The sequence below is a fragment of the Epinephelus moara genome, chromosome 24, assembly GCF_006386435.1.
Source record: "Epinephelus moara isolate mb chromosome 24, YSFRI_EMoa_1.0, whole genome shotgun sequence".
Lineage (NCBI taxonomy): Eukaryota > Metazoa > Chordata > Actinopteri > Perciformes > Serranidae > Epinephelus > Epinephelus moara.
The window spans coordinates 21388036-21405246 of NC_065529.1; the positions used below are offsets into that span (position 1 = coordinate 21388036).

General features: G+C 41.6%; 1 protein-coding gene across 2 annotated transcripts in view; it reads right to left on the reverse strand.

Annotated features, from left to right (window-relative positions):
• LOC126385528 (A disintegrin and metalloproteinase with thrombospondin motifs 9-like) overlaps positions 1-14720 on the reverse strand; it is a 56094-nt gene extending 41374 nt beyond the window's left edge. The window contains exons 1-15 of one of the 2 annotated variants that reach the window (XR_007569422.1): positions 14351-14719; positions 13643-14037; positions 11693-11855; positions 9039-9376; positions 7768-7851; positions 7546-7670; positions 7216-7256; positions 6970-7075; positions 4943-5089; positions 4063-4204; positions 3281-3385; positions 2115-2260; positions 1527-1708; positions 1241-1377; positions 239-356 (exon numbers count right to left, since the gene is read on the reverse strand). Coding sequence is in view for 1 of the 2 variants with exons in the window: in XM_050037286.1 (XP_049893243.1) it covers positions 239-356; positions 1241-1377; positions 1527-1708; positions 2115-2260; positions 3281-3385; positions 4063-4204; positions 4943-5089; positions 6970-7075; positions 7216-7256; positions 7546-7670; positions 7768-7851; positions 9039-9376; positions 11693-11855; positions 13643-14037; positions 14351-14447 (2326 nt within the window). In the remaining variant the exon portion in view is untranslated. Of the gene's footprint in view, positions 1-238; positions 357-1240; positions 1378-1526; positions 1709-2114; positions 2261-3280; positions 3386-4062; positions 4205-4942; positions 5090-6969; positions 7076-7215; positions 7257-7545; positions 7671-7767; positions 7852-9038; positions 9377-11692; positions 11856-13642; positions 14038-14350 lie in introns of both variants that reach the window. The other variant, XM_050037286.1, reaches the window with a different exon arrangement.
• Positions 14721-17211: the final 2491 nt, after the last annotated feature.

Here is a 17211-nt window from a genome sequence, read left to right on the forward strand (position 1 = left end):
ATGAGTAGTGCTAAATTTGAAACAGTTTGAAATATTCAGAATCAATGTGTATCAATAAATCAATATTTTTGACATAACCAGTCAGTGCCTATGATATAAAGTGAGCTCCACTCTCAGTGAAACTTACTGTGACAACTAAGCTCGTATAACAATGTGTTAAAGCAATATAACAAGAGCTGCTGTCTTCTATACTTGCTGAAAGTGAAATGATAGCGTAATAAAAGAGGCTGTAGCTCACCATAGCGGACGATGTTGAAGGTGCCTGCCACAGTTTTGCAGGAAGAGTTGTCACCTCCGCACACGCCACACTTGTCCCTCCTGGCTTTGGAGTTCAATACATGGTCACAGCCCGCTTGCTGCGCAGTAAAGAGGTAGAAGGGAGGGATGAAATATGAAATAAGAAAATGTCAGGAGTAATATAAATGGTAGCAGTAGAGAAGGGGAAAAGGAGGAAAAAGTGGAAGAGAAGATGAAAAGCAAGATAGAAGATTAGATGGGGGATAAAAGAGAGTAAGACTGAATTTCCAAAACAAAATAAAGACTTTTTTCAGCTAACACTCTTTTAATTCCAGTTGCTTGGCAAAAGATCAACACTGCGATATTTACATGTCAGATAAATGGCTCTCTAGTTGGCTTTCATTTTTTATTTCCTGATGAAATACTGATTATGAAAGGAAAAAATCAAACCCAGTGACCCTTAAATGCTTACATAAGGACTTATTGAGTTATTGCCATTTTCACTGACGCCCATCTGAAATAAATTTCCTTTAAAACACCACACTAGGAAATGGCATGAGCTCTGCTTGTAACTGGTTTTAGCAAGATAAATTTTCGATTTTCTGTAAAGGATGAAGAGCTTAGCCTTAGTACCACAGCATGGATCAAAATCCATTTGCCAAGGCCAGGAAGAGAACTTACCGAGCCACAATCTAACCAAAACACTGTGTGTGGTTTAGAGTGTACACAAAGCAACCCACTGCTTCTTTCAAGCATATTGATGTGTGCGGTATGTTAGTAATCAAGCTTTCAAACTAAAACTCTATCTGTCACAGGTCTGAGGAAATAAACACACTCTGGTTTGGCAAAGGATTGAAAAGCTTTTTGAAAATGGATTATATTCACATCACACAGTAACTGTGAAGAATGCTCACCGTTTGTTATGATAACAGAATTAGCTGTACACATGCAATTGAACCATGCGGCTGAGTGTTGTAGAGTTAATAAAAGTTAGGAACCTCACCCTGCACAGGCCCTGGACACAGATGTCGTTGGTATCGGGTCCGCACGGCGTGCCATCAATGACCCTGTCCCTGAGTTGATAGTAGGCCGTGCTGCCTGCCACCCTGCAGAACAGCTTACACCTGTCCTTCATCAGGACTGACAAAGGAATAGAGGCAGAGACACACACTTAATACCAATAGATGTCAATGTCAAACTTGCATCATGTCTACTATGCACCAATAAAACAAGATTGACAAAAAAAAGTGAGCAGGATGCATTGGCTAAACAAAAAAAAGGATTCTTACTTCCACTGTACTTGGGCACCCAGCGAACATTAGGAGGTAGACCGTTGATGTTGAAGTGCCTGCCATCAAAAGCCGCACATTGCTCCTCCCTGAAGTCCTTCTTCTGCTTGGAGCAGGGCTCAGAATTACAGGAACGAAACTTCATTCGGCGACCCACGCAATACATTCCTCCATTCCTGGGCCTGGAAGCAAGATCAAGGAAGTGAAGGAACCAATCATTAGTTTAATTTAGCAAATATTTTAACCTTATGTAACATTCATCTATCTGCCCATTCTCCTTTTCACCCCATTGCTAACCACCACACACCTAGAGTATGCCATTGGTGTTTTCAGGTTCAAAGTCATTCTCATCCTTAATCTGTCTTTTAATCTCGGATGAAAGGCAACATTCAAAGATACTCGTGTGATCTCTTTATTTACCAGGAAACAACCCTGCAAGATCTGCCATCAGAGGGCCTGTCCTGATGAACACTCGCTATGGAAAGAATTCCCTTAAGGAGGCTTGATCTATGGAACATTGACTTTGGCAGCTAAGATGGAGACAAGGTCCAGTAGGCATGCATGACTACAAAGAGAGGGACTGCTCACACGGGTCGGTTGCATTCACGCACGGCGATCTTGATGCCCCCGCCGCAAGTCCGCGAACAGGTACCGAAAGGGCTCCAGACTCCCCATGCCCCCTCCACAGGTGTGGCATCGTGCTCTTTGGCTATACACAGGCCGTGTTTGCAGTGCTGCAATGAAAGAAACAGAAAAGAAAAAAGTCAGATGAATGAACGTGCAAGAATAGGAGCAGAGGGAGGAAAATGAGGTAAGTGGGTGAAAGAAAAGGAAGAGGAGGAAAGACAAAAAGGGAGAGGAACAGCCAGAGTGAGCATATGAAATCTTATCCATAGAACTGGCAACACATCTATCTGCTCTCCCGTGCTTTGATGCTAATCTGGGAGAAATTATACAGTGATGCAAATGGAAAAAATAGGAACTGAAAAGATATTCCATGGCTGGATCTTGCTGGACAGAAGACAAGGAAACATCACGAACACAGTCAATAAATATATCTCAGCTCATAACAGGAGGATAATCTTACACTGTTTAACAAATAGACTCCAGCTTAAGTGTTTAGTCTGGTGCACGGCATGGCATGGGATGAGAGGTTGGTGTAAACATGAAAAGGTTTCAACATGTGTGTGTATCTGAGTGTCGTTGGACTTCATGTCGCTTTTATGTTCTCTCAGTCTTAGTGGCAGGAAGCAAGGGGTTAGTGAGAAAGTCCTAATTAAAAGCTGCACCAAGACAGTCGCCCAGAGAGAAAACTCCATCACTCACAACTTCATGTCACCTACTTGCATGAGAGCCATGTTCAATTACTAGAGTTTACACATGTGTCGATGGTGAGTAAATTCTTGGGACGTGTTTAGAAACTTGTTTTCTTTTGTTATTTTGCACACAACGCCTGTGAACAATTTTATGGTCATGAGTCAGTGGAAAAGTCGTAAGATCAAAACAAGGAAATGCGGCGAGAATTGTCAGATCATAACACAGAACCATATGAGTAATAATGGATAAATTTTGACAATTCCGTGGAGCATTAAAAAATTACAACTTTTAATAAAACACAGTTTGATTTCTTACTTCTTGACTTAACTAATTTTTATTATCAGAAAAATACTTAAAGTATTAAATTTTTCTTCCAGATACTCCTTTAAATAGCACCCTGCTCTAAGCATCTGTCTTCATTTTCACATGACACTTACCTTTCCAGGGGAGCAGTCAGTGCCGTCTGCCCACGGCATGTGCTGAGTCCTGCAGCCCCGCTGGGCGCCCTCTGGACTGGTGCACCACAGCCTCCGACACTGAGTCTGAGAAACACACACACACACACACACACACACACGCACACACACACACACACACACACACACACAGTGTTAACCATGAGACATTTACAGGAAAAGACAGGGCACGTAAATGTCATACGAGTAGCATCACTTTAGAGAAACTCTTAATATATGGACCCGAGTTGGCAGACGTGCAATTTATTATATATTATAAAACATTATGCCAGAAGGTGACTCTGTACACTAACTTTGCTGTATCAGCCATCTCATTAGCCAGGTGTGTCTCAGTCAGTGGCTCTCTACACCTTACTGTCTGGCCAGAAAACACAAGCCAAGAGAACTATTCCACACTGCTTAAGGGTGTTACACCTATTTTGGAGACATTTCTGCAGTATTCATTTAAAGTTCAACAAGACATCTGGATGGTTTGATGTGATGATTCATGCCAGATTCAACCCCCTCTCATTTTCGTGTCTTAACAGAATTTATGGGCACTGAGAGATCACGCTTTACATGTTAATAAAATTTGTTTTTGTTTGCTTGTATCTCAGAAAGAACAATCAGTATGTAGTTAAACAGAGCGAGTGACTTGAAAAGCTTTAAATTCAGCTGAGCACATGATCATAACACAAGAGGCTTCCCTCAGAGACCAACATGTGCAACATGACAGTTTAGATTCGTGCACTGACTCCGCTTACCATATAAGGGCACACCTGCGTTCCTGGCCCAAATATCAATTCGCACTGTTTATTGACATTGTATATCCGTCCAGGCAGCTGCTGCGAGAGACTGTACGGCCTAGAAACGGGCTCGTCGAGCAAGCACTCACCATATCCTGTGCTATTAAGAAATAAAAATAAAATGACTTAAAGAAAAAAGGGAGAAACAAGAGACACAAACAGACAGAAAACACACTCAGTACAGCCGGAGAGGTCATTTTTCTGTACATATATAGAACCCCTACTGTAAACACAGCTTGCTCAGTATCTTGACGGGTTTCTGTTTGTATTCAGCTATATGTAGTAAGTGGTGGTGATCTCAAGAGTTGGGGATGTAGGGAGAACTCTGGATAGTAGGGGGTATAGAAAGGGATTTTGGTTAGTTGCCAGATACTATCCCTTTTACTCTTCCCTACAGTAGGAGTTCCCTGGTGTTGCTCAGCAGGATGAGGAGCCTTAGGGAGAGAAGAGACTAGAGGCTGCAACAGCCCTGAGAAATGATGACAGTTTATTTGTATTTAGGCCTAAACATTTGACTGTTGCTGCTGAAAGTGGAAAAAACTGCATACAGTGTACACTGCACTCTGTGTATGTGTTTGTAGGTTTAAGGAAACATTTCTGTGAAATCTCTGTGATACGGTTTTAAAAGTACAGTAGAATATTTGGCCAGAGGCTTAACATAAAAATGACTTTAGACAAAAATATAAAGTTAAAGTGTACAGTTATTTGACTTGGCTTTACTACTTTGCATATCCTATTTGATTTCAGGCTGTTTGAGTTCAGAAACTTAGTAGAAACAGAAAAAAACATAATCTACATGCATGTTTATAACAATCCTAAAGAAAAAAGTAGGACATACTCGAGGAACTCTGTGATGTACTTCCTGCTACACTTGGACCACATCCAAGGGTTTGTGTTGTAGTTAAGGGTGGGAGCCATCACATGTTGCTGAATCTTAACTCCATCCTCCTTACACTTGTTACTGTCGTCATGAGGCATGTTGAACCTACAGAGAGCACACAAAAAGGTATCATTGTGTTAAGGTATCATAAAATGTGTTACATCAAAAGGGAAGTTCTTTCCTTCTTCTAGTAATGATTCTGTTGGTTACAGTTTATATCACACAGATGTACTGCTGCGTAAGAGCAATGTTTGGCAAAGATTAATGTAACAAAAGCCAGTTTCATGGTGATGAAAGCCTCTATATTACTTCTGACTGGGACTTTAAAGTTTTAATATGTTAGTATTGCGCCAAACCAACATCGATAAGACTCCAATTGAAAAATGCTAGTTGTTTTGTGCTTCAGTGTGTTTCAGTTGCTCGAGCACATGTTTTAAATCTAAACATTGATTCTATATTTCCGCTGTCACTGTGATATTGGCTTTAGGATACCCGTTCACAGTTACAGCTGAAAATGATTCAGAGCATTTGTATTTCCAGCTTGTGGGGTGTTTGGAATGAAACTAGCACAATATTAAATTATATGACCACTTGGTTATAAGATAGAGGAAAAATTTAGATATGAAAGTCAGGGCACAGTGAGTATAAAAGAAGCAATCAGGCTCCTGCTGGGTGAGCAAGTAAGATCCCGGTAGGAGGTGGATACGTACAGCACCAACCTGCCCGCCGCCCTCCCTCTGAGCTACTCAGCCCCCTACCTGACAGGTACCATATAACACTGAGCTCTGGAGCTAAGCAGGCGTCAAGTATGTTGTCACCACTTGACGCGGATAAACGTGGAATTGAACAATCCCACCTTTTGTTTCGTGGTTAGTCGTAGCATTCGTAAGATATGATGAGGGCTGTTAAGGTCTGTAACAGTCTCCACTGTAACCCCACTGCTGAGTCAGGATGTTGGACAGTTTGACCTTAATTCTGAGAGGCAAATTTAAAGACTAGATTGCGGCCTCTGATAGTACCATGAATTACACATCACTCATAACCATTATCAGTCGCATCTCAAGGTCCCATTGTTCTATTACAGCCCAAATATGCCCAAAAAGTTTTGCAGCTGAGTGCAATTTGCCCTTTTTGTGTCTGACTGCAATTATCTATGTGGTAAAGTATAAATGCTGCCTTTGCACCAAAAACACAGGCAGAAGAACAATGACAGAGATAATAGAAAACTGAAATTTTAAGACTGCGAGCTACAGGTCCTGACTAACGAGGTGCATAGCCATTGTTCAAAACTTTAGGGAATTTAAACGTGACAGAAAGAAACTGTATTTGAGATTTAATATCCCAGTCTGCCAGTGTGCTTCAGTTACCACCAACTCTCTGAAGACATAAATAATTTCACTGTAACTGTGTGTGGCTCTTTAGTGCAGATCTTTGTGAATTGGACTGTTTGTGCAATGAGGCTTATTTGCATAGAAAATGGACAATTTTGCACCAATTGTATGCATATTACCTAAAATACATACAAATAGCACAGGAGCACCATGGTCCTATTTACTTGGCAGAGCAGTTTGAGGTCCATTTCACCCTTTGAGGGTGCTTTGAGAACTCTTTTTGTTTTATCTGTGCAGGTTTTAGCGGCCGCAAAAGCCACACAATCCTTTGGTAAATTCGAACGCGTAAGAATCCAGTTTACAAACTGCCTTTTCCTTTTCCTCTCCAAATTAAAGGCAGGCAAAAAATAGGAGATATGATCAGAAACACACCAAAGCATCAGAAATTACTGGGAAAACAATAAAGGAATGTACAGCTGTTGTGTTGTTCAAACATGCAAGACTCCTTGATCCCCATCTGCTGGTTGGCATGTGTGGGTTCCTAGAAAGACTTCTGAAGCTCTACCAATGTCTCACTGGAGCCAAAACTTTCACTTAACTAGGAGTAATGACAGCACTTAAGGTAAACAATCAGTTGAAGCATGCTGTGCTTACACATGGCCAAGTTCATGGGCAATGGTGAATGCAGTGCTGAGTCCATTGTCCTCGCTGATGCTGCAACTCCTGTATGGATCACACACCGTCCCCAACTCTGCAAGTCCTTTAAAACGGGGAGAAAGAGGCTCAATTCAGTTTGACCAATTTTCCCTCATGATCATTCCACCAGTGACATATAAAGTACAGTTTATATTAGTTAAAGGTTGCAAGTTTATCGGCACATATAAAAGCAAATCCACTTACCTAAGGTGTCACACTTATCCCTTGCTCTGCAGATGTCCTGCCTGTGGTGAAGACACAGATGATGAGTCACAGTCAGTGGCATAGTACAAAAGAACACTTCCCCAACCTTAAGGGGATCCTTCTTATTTAGGTTAATTTTTTAACAGCAGCTCGATTCATCAGGCATCTGGACCCCATTTAATGTATCTCTTTGATGCAGCTGGTTCTCCGATAATTTATACTTAGTACAATGTAATTTGGCTCATGGGACACTTGGCTGTGTGAAAGACCTAAAAACCTGTTCAAAGTGTATTCAGCAAAGAATATGATAACTTCACATTTTTCTTGCACCTGGTAATTAGGATGGCAGTGTCGTGATGGGAATGGTGGTTATCATCCAGGATGTTCTGGCTCTGCTGCCAAATGCAGAAGTTCTTTAAAGTGGTCTGTGCATTAAATGAAATGACTGGACCATCCTGAGGACACACACAGATAAACTGATAAATACACACACCACATGCTTCTTCTTCTTCTAAGAGTGTAAGTATGGAGATTTAAAGTTCGCAGTCTTACCTGCTCGTTGTTTATTATGACTAATTTTACAATTACAATGTTGATCAGGTTGCCGATGCTGGGGTCCTTGTAGATGGATGATACCTGAATAAAGGAAACAGAACATGAGCTCAATTCTAGTTTTAATATCAGGATCAATATCTTACAGTATTTTCATTAATTTAAGTCAATATTTCACCCACAAAAAAATCATTTGTATATCAGTTACTCCATGTTGTGTTGAATTCATGAAGAAAACTGTTTTCAAAAACAACAACAAACAACAACAAAAAAATTCCAAAAAGGTGGACATTCTTGATAAATTTAAGAAGTCATACGGACCACATTTAGCAACGGCACAACTATATCAAAACATCCGTTAACAAACTCTCACAAACCCCAAGCAGCATAATCCAAGTGTTTTATATATTGGGTTTTAGGGAAAATGCACGTGTGTGGGAAGTACTGAGCATACAGCTGGATAAATACTGCACAAGTTGTGTGAGAGTATGCAAACACATGTTTTGAAATGGTTTTACTCTTGTTAAATGTTATCCCCTTTTTGAATTTTCTCTGTTTTTGGATTCTTCATTCACCGTGGAAGCATGCAAGAAAAACAAAGTTTTGTTCACAATTTCAACATAACATGTGGTGAGTAACTAATATGCAAGTGATCATTTTGTGGGTGAAGTATTCCTCCAATCCAGGTGAAATGTGACACATTTTATTTACTGGTAACTCTGTCATGGACTGCCTTCCTGCACTTTCAAGCAAGTACTGGGGAATTTGGTTGATTGGAAGATCAAGTTGATAATGGCCTGAGCCCCTGTGGAGAAGGCAAGCTTTGCCAAGAACAGAATATAGGTCATCTAAGCCTCCCCCTGAGGACTGTCGGCCCCAGACGCCTGCGGAAGCTGGTATTTGAAGTGGCCGAGAGTATGCGGTCTATGTGACATACCTGAGCTTATTTTTAACATTCATCAAAGCTGTCAGGCAGGCTCTACCTCAAGCTGCCCTCTCTTCCCCCTGGCCGTTTGAAAGTGGTGTTTACCCCTGCCCTAGGCTGCCCTTTTCCCTCCCATGGCCCTCCTCCAAAGGCCGACTGACTGACTTGCAGCACAGCAGAACAGGTACATACATTTATTGCACAAACATGCACACATGTGGCTACTTTCTGGCCATATATGTGCATAGTATACACACACACATAAAAACACTTCCGTCTCCCAGCCAACCGCCTCTACCAACCAAACATTCTCTACTCACAGTCATGAAGACAGAGCGGAACTTACGATGGACATTAGTGTGAGTATGTAGTGCTGTAGGTTGCTGCCGTGATGCTCCACCATTTTGCTGTCGGCCACCAGCATGACTTCAACAAAGCGCGGGTAGGAGAGGAAGCGCTTTGATCTCCTGTGAGGTCCTGAGTCACCGCTGCTATCATTTGATGGTCTAGCGCTAGCACTGCCGCTCTCTGATCTGAGCAAAGCATTGCTGGCCAGGCTGGCACCCAGTGACTCCACAGCACTGAATATACCGGCGCTGACCACAGGGGCTGCATTGGACACAGTGGTCACCCCGGCCACTGGCCTTCTCTTAAGCTTGTGTCTCTTGTGTCTGTGTTTGTGCCCTAGAGAGAGAAGTCAGAGGGAATGGAGCATGTGTAAATATACAAAGATGAAGGGATGATGGGAAATACATTCAATCAGAAAAACAGACAAGGTATGAATCAAAGTTTGTTGTGACAGTGTGTCATGGTGGTCTTTAAAGGTGGAGATAAATGAGGTAAGTTGGCTGTCTGGAAGTCAGTATTGTTAAAATAAGTTGCTGCCTTTTTCTCTCTTTTGTTTATTGTTGCTCAAAGAGTGGGTTGACAAATGAACGCTGCCTGGAATGCCTTTTTTTCCCCTCTCCTGACTCTTTCAGGAGAGGGGAGAGATGAGGGCAAAGAGTTCAGACTAGGTAAACCTGGCACCCAGCCATAAAAAAATGGAACACAAACTGCAGTGCACACACCAAAAGAAGGCAGTTCAACAACTGGGCAGTAAAACCTCTTAGCACTGAGGGGAATTAATTCTGATTTTAATCATGACATGGCAACAAAACTGCTGAATGCCAGTCTTTTTTCTGCTTCCTCATCACATGCAGATCACCCTTCCTGGACCACCAGCAATGCATCACCACCTAAATAACAGTAAGCTGGACTGTATCACATTAGTGGCTCTGCTTTCAGTTTGCATGATTTATGATCAAAAAAGAACAATTTGCTCTACTTCAAAACTTACAAGGTAACAATGGAACTTTGTGCAAGGATGAATTATTCTTGGCCACAAATGGCTCTTAGTCACATTTATGTTCCTCCAGGCTATGGTATCACACACATACACACACATACTGTATTACAGAGCTGACCAAAAGAAAAACACACAAAATACCAAGCACAAGAGCGCACACACACACACACACACACACATACACACACACAAACAGCTATATACACAGTGAAACCAAACATCTGCAGAAAGCTGTCCAGCAGACAAAGAGAAAATATTTCTAGATTTATTTTCTAAGTTTTATCGCGTGATAGTTTCAAGTGGCATGACTGTTCTACTATACAGTTTACACTGCACGTTCATGGCAGTGGGTCTACCCAAATTTCTTATCAAAGAGGAGGAGGAAGTACAAGAGTCAACAGGAAGTTCAGCCAGTAAACTGAGATGGAATGATACAAGGGTGAACTTCCAAATGATTTTTCCTGTGTGAGAGTTGGAAAGCGTCCTCACTACTGTGCTGCAGCTGTAGGCACTGCGCTGTGCAGGCTATGACATGATATGTCAGCCGAGATAGTTTCACACCATACACTGACTTTAATTCCATCGTTCATTTCTATTTGTAGCCTACTCATGATGCCATTTCATTACCATATATATCACAATGTGTAGCCTAGCACAGAACAATTGAATGGTTAACCACAGTGTGCTATTCAATCAATCAATCAATCAATTTTATTTATAAAGCCCAATATCACAAATCACAATTTGCCTCACAGGGCTTTACAGCATACGACATCCCTCTGTCCTTATGACCCTCGCAGCGGATAAGGAAAAACTCCCCAAAAAAACCCCTTTAACGGGGAAAAAAAACGGTAGAAACCTAATTCATTCAATTACAATCTCCCTTTCCCTTCATTTCCCATCCTTCCTTTTTTGTTCCATTTTTCTATGACTTGGATGACAGTGAAGTATCCAGCTCTGCAGAGCCATTTTCTTTCACTTGAATCTTTGCGTTTTAAAATCAACCTCAGTATCCAGACACACACTCAAAAGGTTTTCCTTGTTTTAACCAGATAAGCTCCATATGATTCTACAGTATCGTGATACAATTACAGCAATTGCTCAATAAGCTCAGTTACTATTACGTAATGCGTTCCCGTTACAGCTGATAGTGGAGACGTGAGGATAACGCAATGATAACGCCTGCTTACGTCCGTGGGAACCAATTTAAAGGTCACATAATGCATGCACATACAGACACACAAATAGCCGATTCTCTACACACAATCCACACGTATCCCATGACAGCACTTGAAAGCACATGAACCAACCACACACACACTTTTTTGCTGTTGTCTGTTTTTTACACATAAAGCCCTGAGGAGGTTTGTGCTCACAAGCAGCAGTGTGCTGGTTAGCTAGAAAGGAGACACTGGGTGACAGCTGACAGGAGCAGATATTTAATTCTGCTGATTGGCCACCTCAGTGGTGAGGTCTGGATTAACACTGGTTGCACATACAGTAGTTGTGCATGTTGGTGTTTGCAAATGTACTTGTAGAGGCATTAAGACTGCATCTGTGTGTGTTTGTGCTTTAAGTATGTGTGTGTACATTTGTAATGACTTATCAGTGTAACGTGCATGCACGCATACCCATCACGTAGTACACTATACCTGAAGTGTCACAAGCTGAGTCCTCCCCAGATGTCTGTTTCTTGGGTGCACTCTTCCTGTATACAATATGAGGTTTTGTGTGTTCCTCTTCATAGTGTTCTCCTTGATAGCTGTGTAGGGGCTCCACAAAATATTCCCCTTGTGGAGACCTGAAAGTGCCAAGCTGGATGGCAGAAAGAAACACACCAGTTAGACTTCACTCATCCATTTTCTGTAAACACTTTTGCTTTTACGGCAATGACATACGCAAACATAGTGAGAACGCATAAAATCTACACAGACAGGACCAAGGGAAATATCTAATTCAAAGATATTTTTGCAAATCAGTGAACCTCCTTAACATTCTAACCCAATGTATGTTTTACTTACAAATTATTCATAACAAGCAACAGTGGAATGTGGCTCATTCACTATTGATTAAAGAAAATAAGCAATGCGGAGACCCAAAGGCATTCATAAAAAGGTGAAATAAGCGAATTTGCATGCATGTAAGAATGGTCTCAAAACAGGAGGGAAATTGGAGTGAGACCTGTGATGGATATCAGGAAAACAGTCAAACTGTAGCCTCTTGGCAAGCTTGTTGAAAGCCTTGTTCTATGTATTTCACATGGCACGTTTAGTGTGACTGCCTAACTTGGAGGTCTATGATGCTCCAGATAAGGCACATGCCAAACCAAGCACATTTCACTTGTTGCATATTGGCTGTGGAGAATCATCGTGGCAGCCCTGGAGGCTGATTCAAGTTTGGAAACTTATGTTTGGCACAAGTCATATTTGTAATTCCTGATAATAAAGTATGAAAAAGATTATCATTAGAAAAACAAGAAAATCTTCTGCATGTGCTAAAATGTGCCTCAGGGTAGATTGTTCTTCAGCAAGAGGGCACAAGGAGAAGCTTCCTTTCTTCCTTCCATTCCCTTGAGCAAAACACTCTTCCCATTACTATGCTAGGACCTGCACTTTGATTGACCTGGAGAATTGGCAAAGCAAAAGAGAATCCCCCTACAAGATTCCCTGCAAGAAAACAAGTATCACATTAGGATGTACAGAGATTGAGACCATCAGCAGTATTGCCTGTTTTAGAACAAATGTGCCCTCAGAGGTCTTGAATAAATATTAAGATATGCTCCATAAATGTCAGCTCAACTCCCCAAAGCTCTCCACAGAGCATTCAGAGCATTTTTAATTTGATTTGTCATTTGGGAAGATATTGCCCACTTACTCATATCTGTCACCTCATTGTGGCTTTTATGTATAAACTCGGACTGCACTTTTGCTCCACTCCAAAGCTCATGCTTCAGCAAGCCTGGGAGTGGGACCAATTTGTGATGACGTCGGTACCACCCGTACTCCCGCTGTACTAGCGTGCGTAAAGACGTCACCGACAAACGGGAGACAAGAGAGAGGCATGGAAGTAAGATTTAGAGTGTGTTCATTAAACGTGACTATAGGCAGATAACTGGGGACTCTTTCATGTCAGCACAGTTGTTAACTTTTTTGGCAGTTACTTAGTCCCTGGAAGCACCCCACGACAGAGTCCTACTACAAATAAAGGATTTAACAAGTCAAGCACTGTTTTTTTTTTTTCTTAAATTATTTTTTAAATAAGCTTAAGCTTCACCTCACTGTGACCAATAAGTTTATACAACTTTTTTTCTTTACTGGGTTATAGGCCGTTTTAAATTCTCTCCTAAACACCAACATGTTTACACGCGCAATAATGTATGTTAAGTATGATATTTGCACGATCAATACAAAAATCAGGTTGCGCGCAACGTTTGCACTGACAATGTGTTTACAAAACTGATTTTTCTCTGAGCTAATGGTGAGGCAGCTTTACGACTCTTGTATAAGCAATAATGGCCCCTAGATACCCATGGTGGAAAAGTAAAACACCCGGTCGTAAAGTCATCACATGCACGACGAGTCTAACCGTGCGTAAAAACTCACCAGTCCGGAGCACAAACTGATGACCGCGGCGTGTTCTGCTTGTGCATTTACAAGTCCTTTATAGAAGCAGTGCCTTAACTCCGTGTCCTCCTCCTCCACCTCCCCGTCTGTTGCAAAATCCGTTATGTTATCTCCTCGGGGCACTCCAAGTACTGTCACAGTGTAGAGAGGTGCGATAAATCCCGAATCCAGCGTGAGGTTGAGGTGATAATGCTGTCCGAAAGCAGATATCCTGTAGTGAATATTTGGCGAGGCCCAGTGATCCGTAGTATTGCCGGTGCTCTCGTCCAAACTTCGTCTTTTCCTCTTGAAGTGCACACTGGTTGGAAACTTGTCACCGGCTTCATTCACTCGCACCGGTGTTACAATCTCATAAGCGCCGATCTCCTCTTTTACTGGGGAATAAAGGCAGAAGAACAACAATGCAATTAAGGATTAAGTAGCAGTCCAATGGCATCAGTACAAATCAGAGAGCCCAGATGTGTTCATCGATAGATTATAATTTACATATCAGTGTCTTCTTTCCTGAAAAACCTGTTGTTTTTAACTGCGAAGAAATGATAATCAGTCAGTGAACTTTAGGTATCTAGAAAGCGCTGCAAGTCATGTGCATGGCTGAATTCAAAACTCATTCATTCTCTGCCCTCAGTGTTAGAAAATAACTCCATGAGGGGAAAACGCGGGGGTTGTCAGAGCGGCATACTTTACCTGTGCTTGAATTCAAAAGCAATTTCCCCGTAGATGCGACTACATTCAAGAAATCAGGGAATAGTAGGAACCCCAAGCCCCAGAAGAGCACATGCATGATTGTCCACGTTCAGAGGAGAGCGGCAGCCTGTATTCCTGTAGTAATACTGTATTCCTCCGGTCACTCCGGGCTTTCCGCCTCCGGTCCGCCTGCCACATCCAATTTTATTAGGCCTATCCTCGACTCTTCAGTAGATGGTCTCTGGCCGGTGAAGTACACTGCAGGGACGTGAACGCGAGTCCCTGGCAAACATGCATACTGCAGAGAGAGGGGTGGGCTGCTCAAACAGTCAACTGCGATGGGCTCCGCTGCAAGCCTGTGCACCAGCTTTCTCCCCAGCTAGGGGCGGGATCAGCCAGGCAAGGTACACTGGTGCTACAGTGAAGCCACTCCCGTTATATACTGTAGTGACACAAGTGGTCACATGTGTCAACTTTGGATGATGTGATATGATCGATGACTGGGTTGTTCACAAGTGCTTTGGGGCTGCTGTACAAGTCTAAGTTAACAGCAGCCTGTACAGGATCCATACTCAGGACACCACAGTGACCATGAAGTGTTTCAATGAACTGACCCCATGAAGTACATAGATTTATGGGGTGATTCCGCTGTATATTTGACTGCTATAAAAATACTGACATGCTCACATACTTTCAACGGCTTTGGGCTAACCAGGTTTTAGAGGGGTGGGCAGTCGCATAGTGTGCAGAGCAGATTGGTGACCATGACAGTGAGGTGGGGCCCATATAGGAAATGCCTGCCCTGGGGCCACAAGCAAGATAATCTGGGCATGGCTGTATACTTAGACATTCATGGGATCATAGAGTGACAAAATGCAAACTGGCAAGCAGCGTGGCCACATACAGTAGTGATTTGAGGTCTTAAGTAGGTGCTGGAAAAGGTATTGTGTAGGGATAATGGTAACGCTTTTATGAGCTATAGTCTCAGCAGAACAATGCTACAGGCTGCATGGAAGCCTTTGTAGGTGCCTTTGTTATGTGGAGGATCAAAGAGGGGGCTATCCAGTCTGCCTCTTGCCTCATTCATGAAAACCCCCAATACACATAGACACAGAGCTACAGACAGAATAAACAACTTGTTCTGCGATTTTTTTCTAATGTATTTTAAATAGGCATACACGCTAGAGCCAGACCAATAAACTGCCTATTAGCTCATTACAGAGATATCAGTATAATTGTACTGGCTATGACGTCCCAACAGGACAAAAATTTGTTTGAGGTACTTTCGCAACAGTGTCACCATCACATAGTTTGTCCACCAGGGACCACTGAGTTTAATTTTCAACTGCAAAATGTCCCACTCAGTACACATTGTGGTATCAGTTATAAAAAATAAATATATAAATAAATAAAAAAGATACTGTTGTGTGTTGGTGATATACATCAATGGCCATTGGCCAATAAATAGTTATATTTTTTAAAAACCCTAATTAATTATATACATGCTCAGGCACAATGGAAATATGACTTTGCCTATCTAATGAGGGTAGGCCATAGAATACTAAGCAACAGACATTTAGATTTGTCACATCAGGAAAAGCACAGGTGCAACTAGTACTGTTAATGACTCTATTGCAATAAGGTCTTCCTGTGAGCCAAGCTAGTGAGTGAGCATTAACAGGATCTGGACCCTGGAACTGAGAAACCTAAATGGAACACAGCCATCAATTAACGCAATTATTTGCATCTGTGCTTTTCCTGCTATGACGAACTAAAATTACATTAAATTTCAAGAATGTGGGGCAATATATCAAATTTAATACCTTGTAAATATATTTTAGTAAATAAAATAACCACTTGAGTAAATCAAATATCTGACATATTTTTGTGTAAATTCAATTATTTGGTGATTATCAAAGATTTCAGCCCAGTAACAGCTAGCTTACAACCTTAACTCTTAACCTAGCTACAACCACTTGTTACTGTGACTGTAACTATATCCTAATCCTTAAGTTTAATGTTACCTGAGATACACTTATTAGTTTTTATCATTGAAACCTGGAGTTCTGGAGTAAAGTTAAAGTTAAAATAAATATTTTAAAGTCATTTAGTTCTATACTTTGACTTTGTCTGACCGTTAGCATCTTTTTAGGCTAATGTTAGCCACTGTCTAACATGACATTTCACACTTCTTGACCACTTAAAAGATTAACGTTACTCTGTTTTGTAACATTACACAGCATGAAGATGTTGGGAGGGCGAAATTGCAATATAGGCTTTCAGAAAGTCCTTTAGGTTAAAGTGGGCTTAATAAAACTGACCTACTTTAGAAAGACATGCTGAGACACTTTAGAAAGTTGCTAATGTTAGCTTAGCAACCTTTCAGTTACTGACAACTTAGCTACCTAGACCTATCATAACCTTACTGTATCACAGAAAACAAACATTTTGGTCACTCAGTGGTTACAGGAAGAAGACAATAACAATAACTCACCAGAAAGCTGACAGAAGTCTAGTGACTTACAATTTGTGTACAGGTGTACAGAGTGGCTGACAGAAAAGGCGGATGTTAAATCAAAGATGGCGCGGGATTCTCTCGCTCACTGTTCAGCAATAGTAAGGTCATGGCTGCCACTAGTGGCCAGACACTGTATTGCAGCAGTCTACCCTCCTACATCAAAAGCTACAACATAGACTGCAACTAATTTTACAGTTTCAAATCCTTATAGTCCCATAGTTCAGTCTACAGCAGTTAAAACATTTATTCCCCACTTATGGACGCTTAAATAACAGTTGAGCTCAAACACAAATGAAGAGCAGTTTGGTTAAACAGCGAGTGCATAACTCATTTTGGCTGGAAG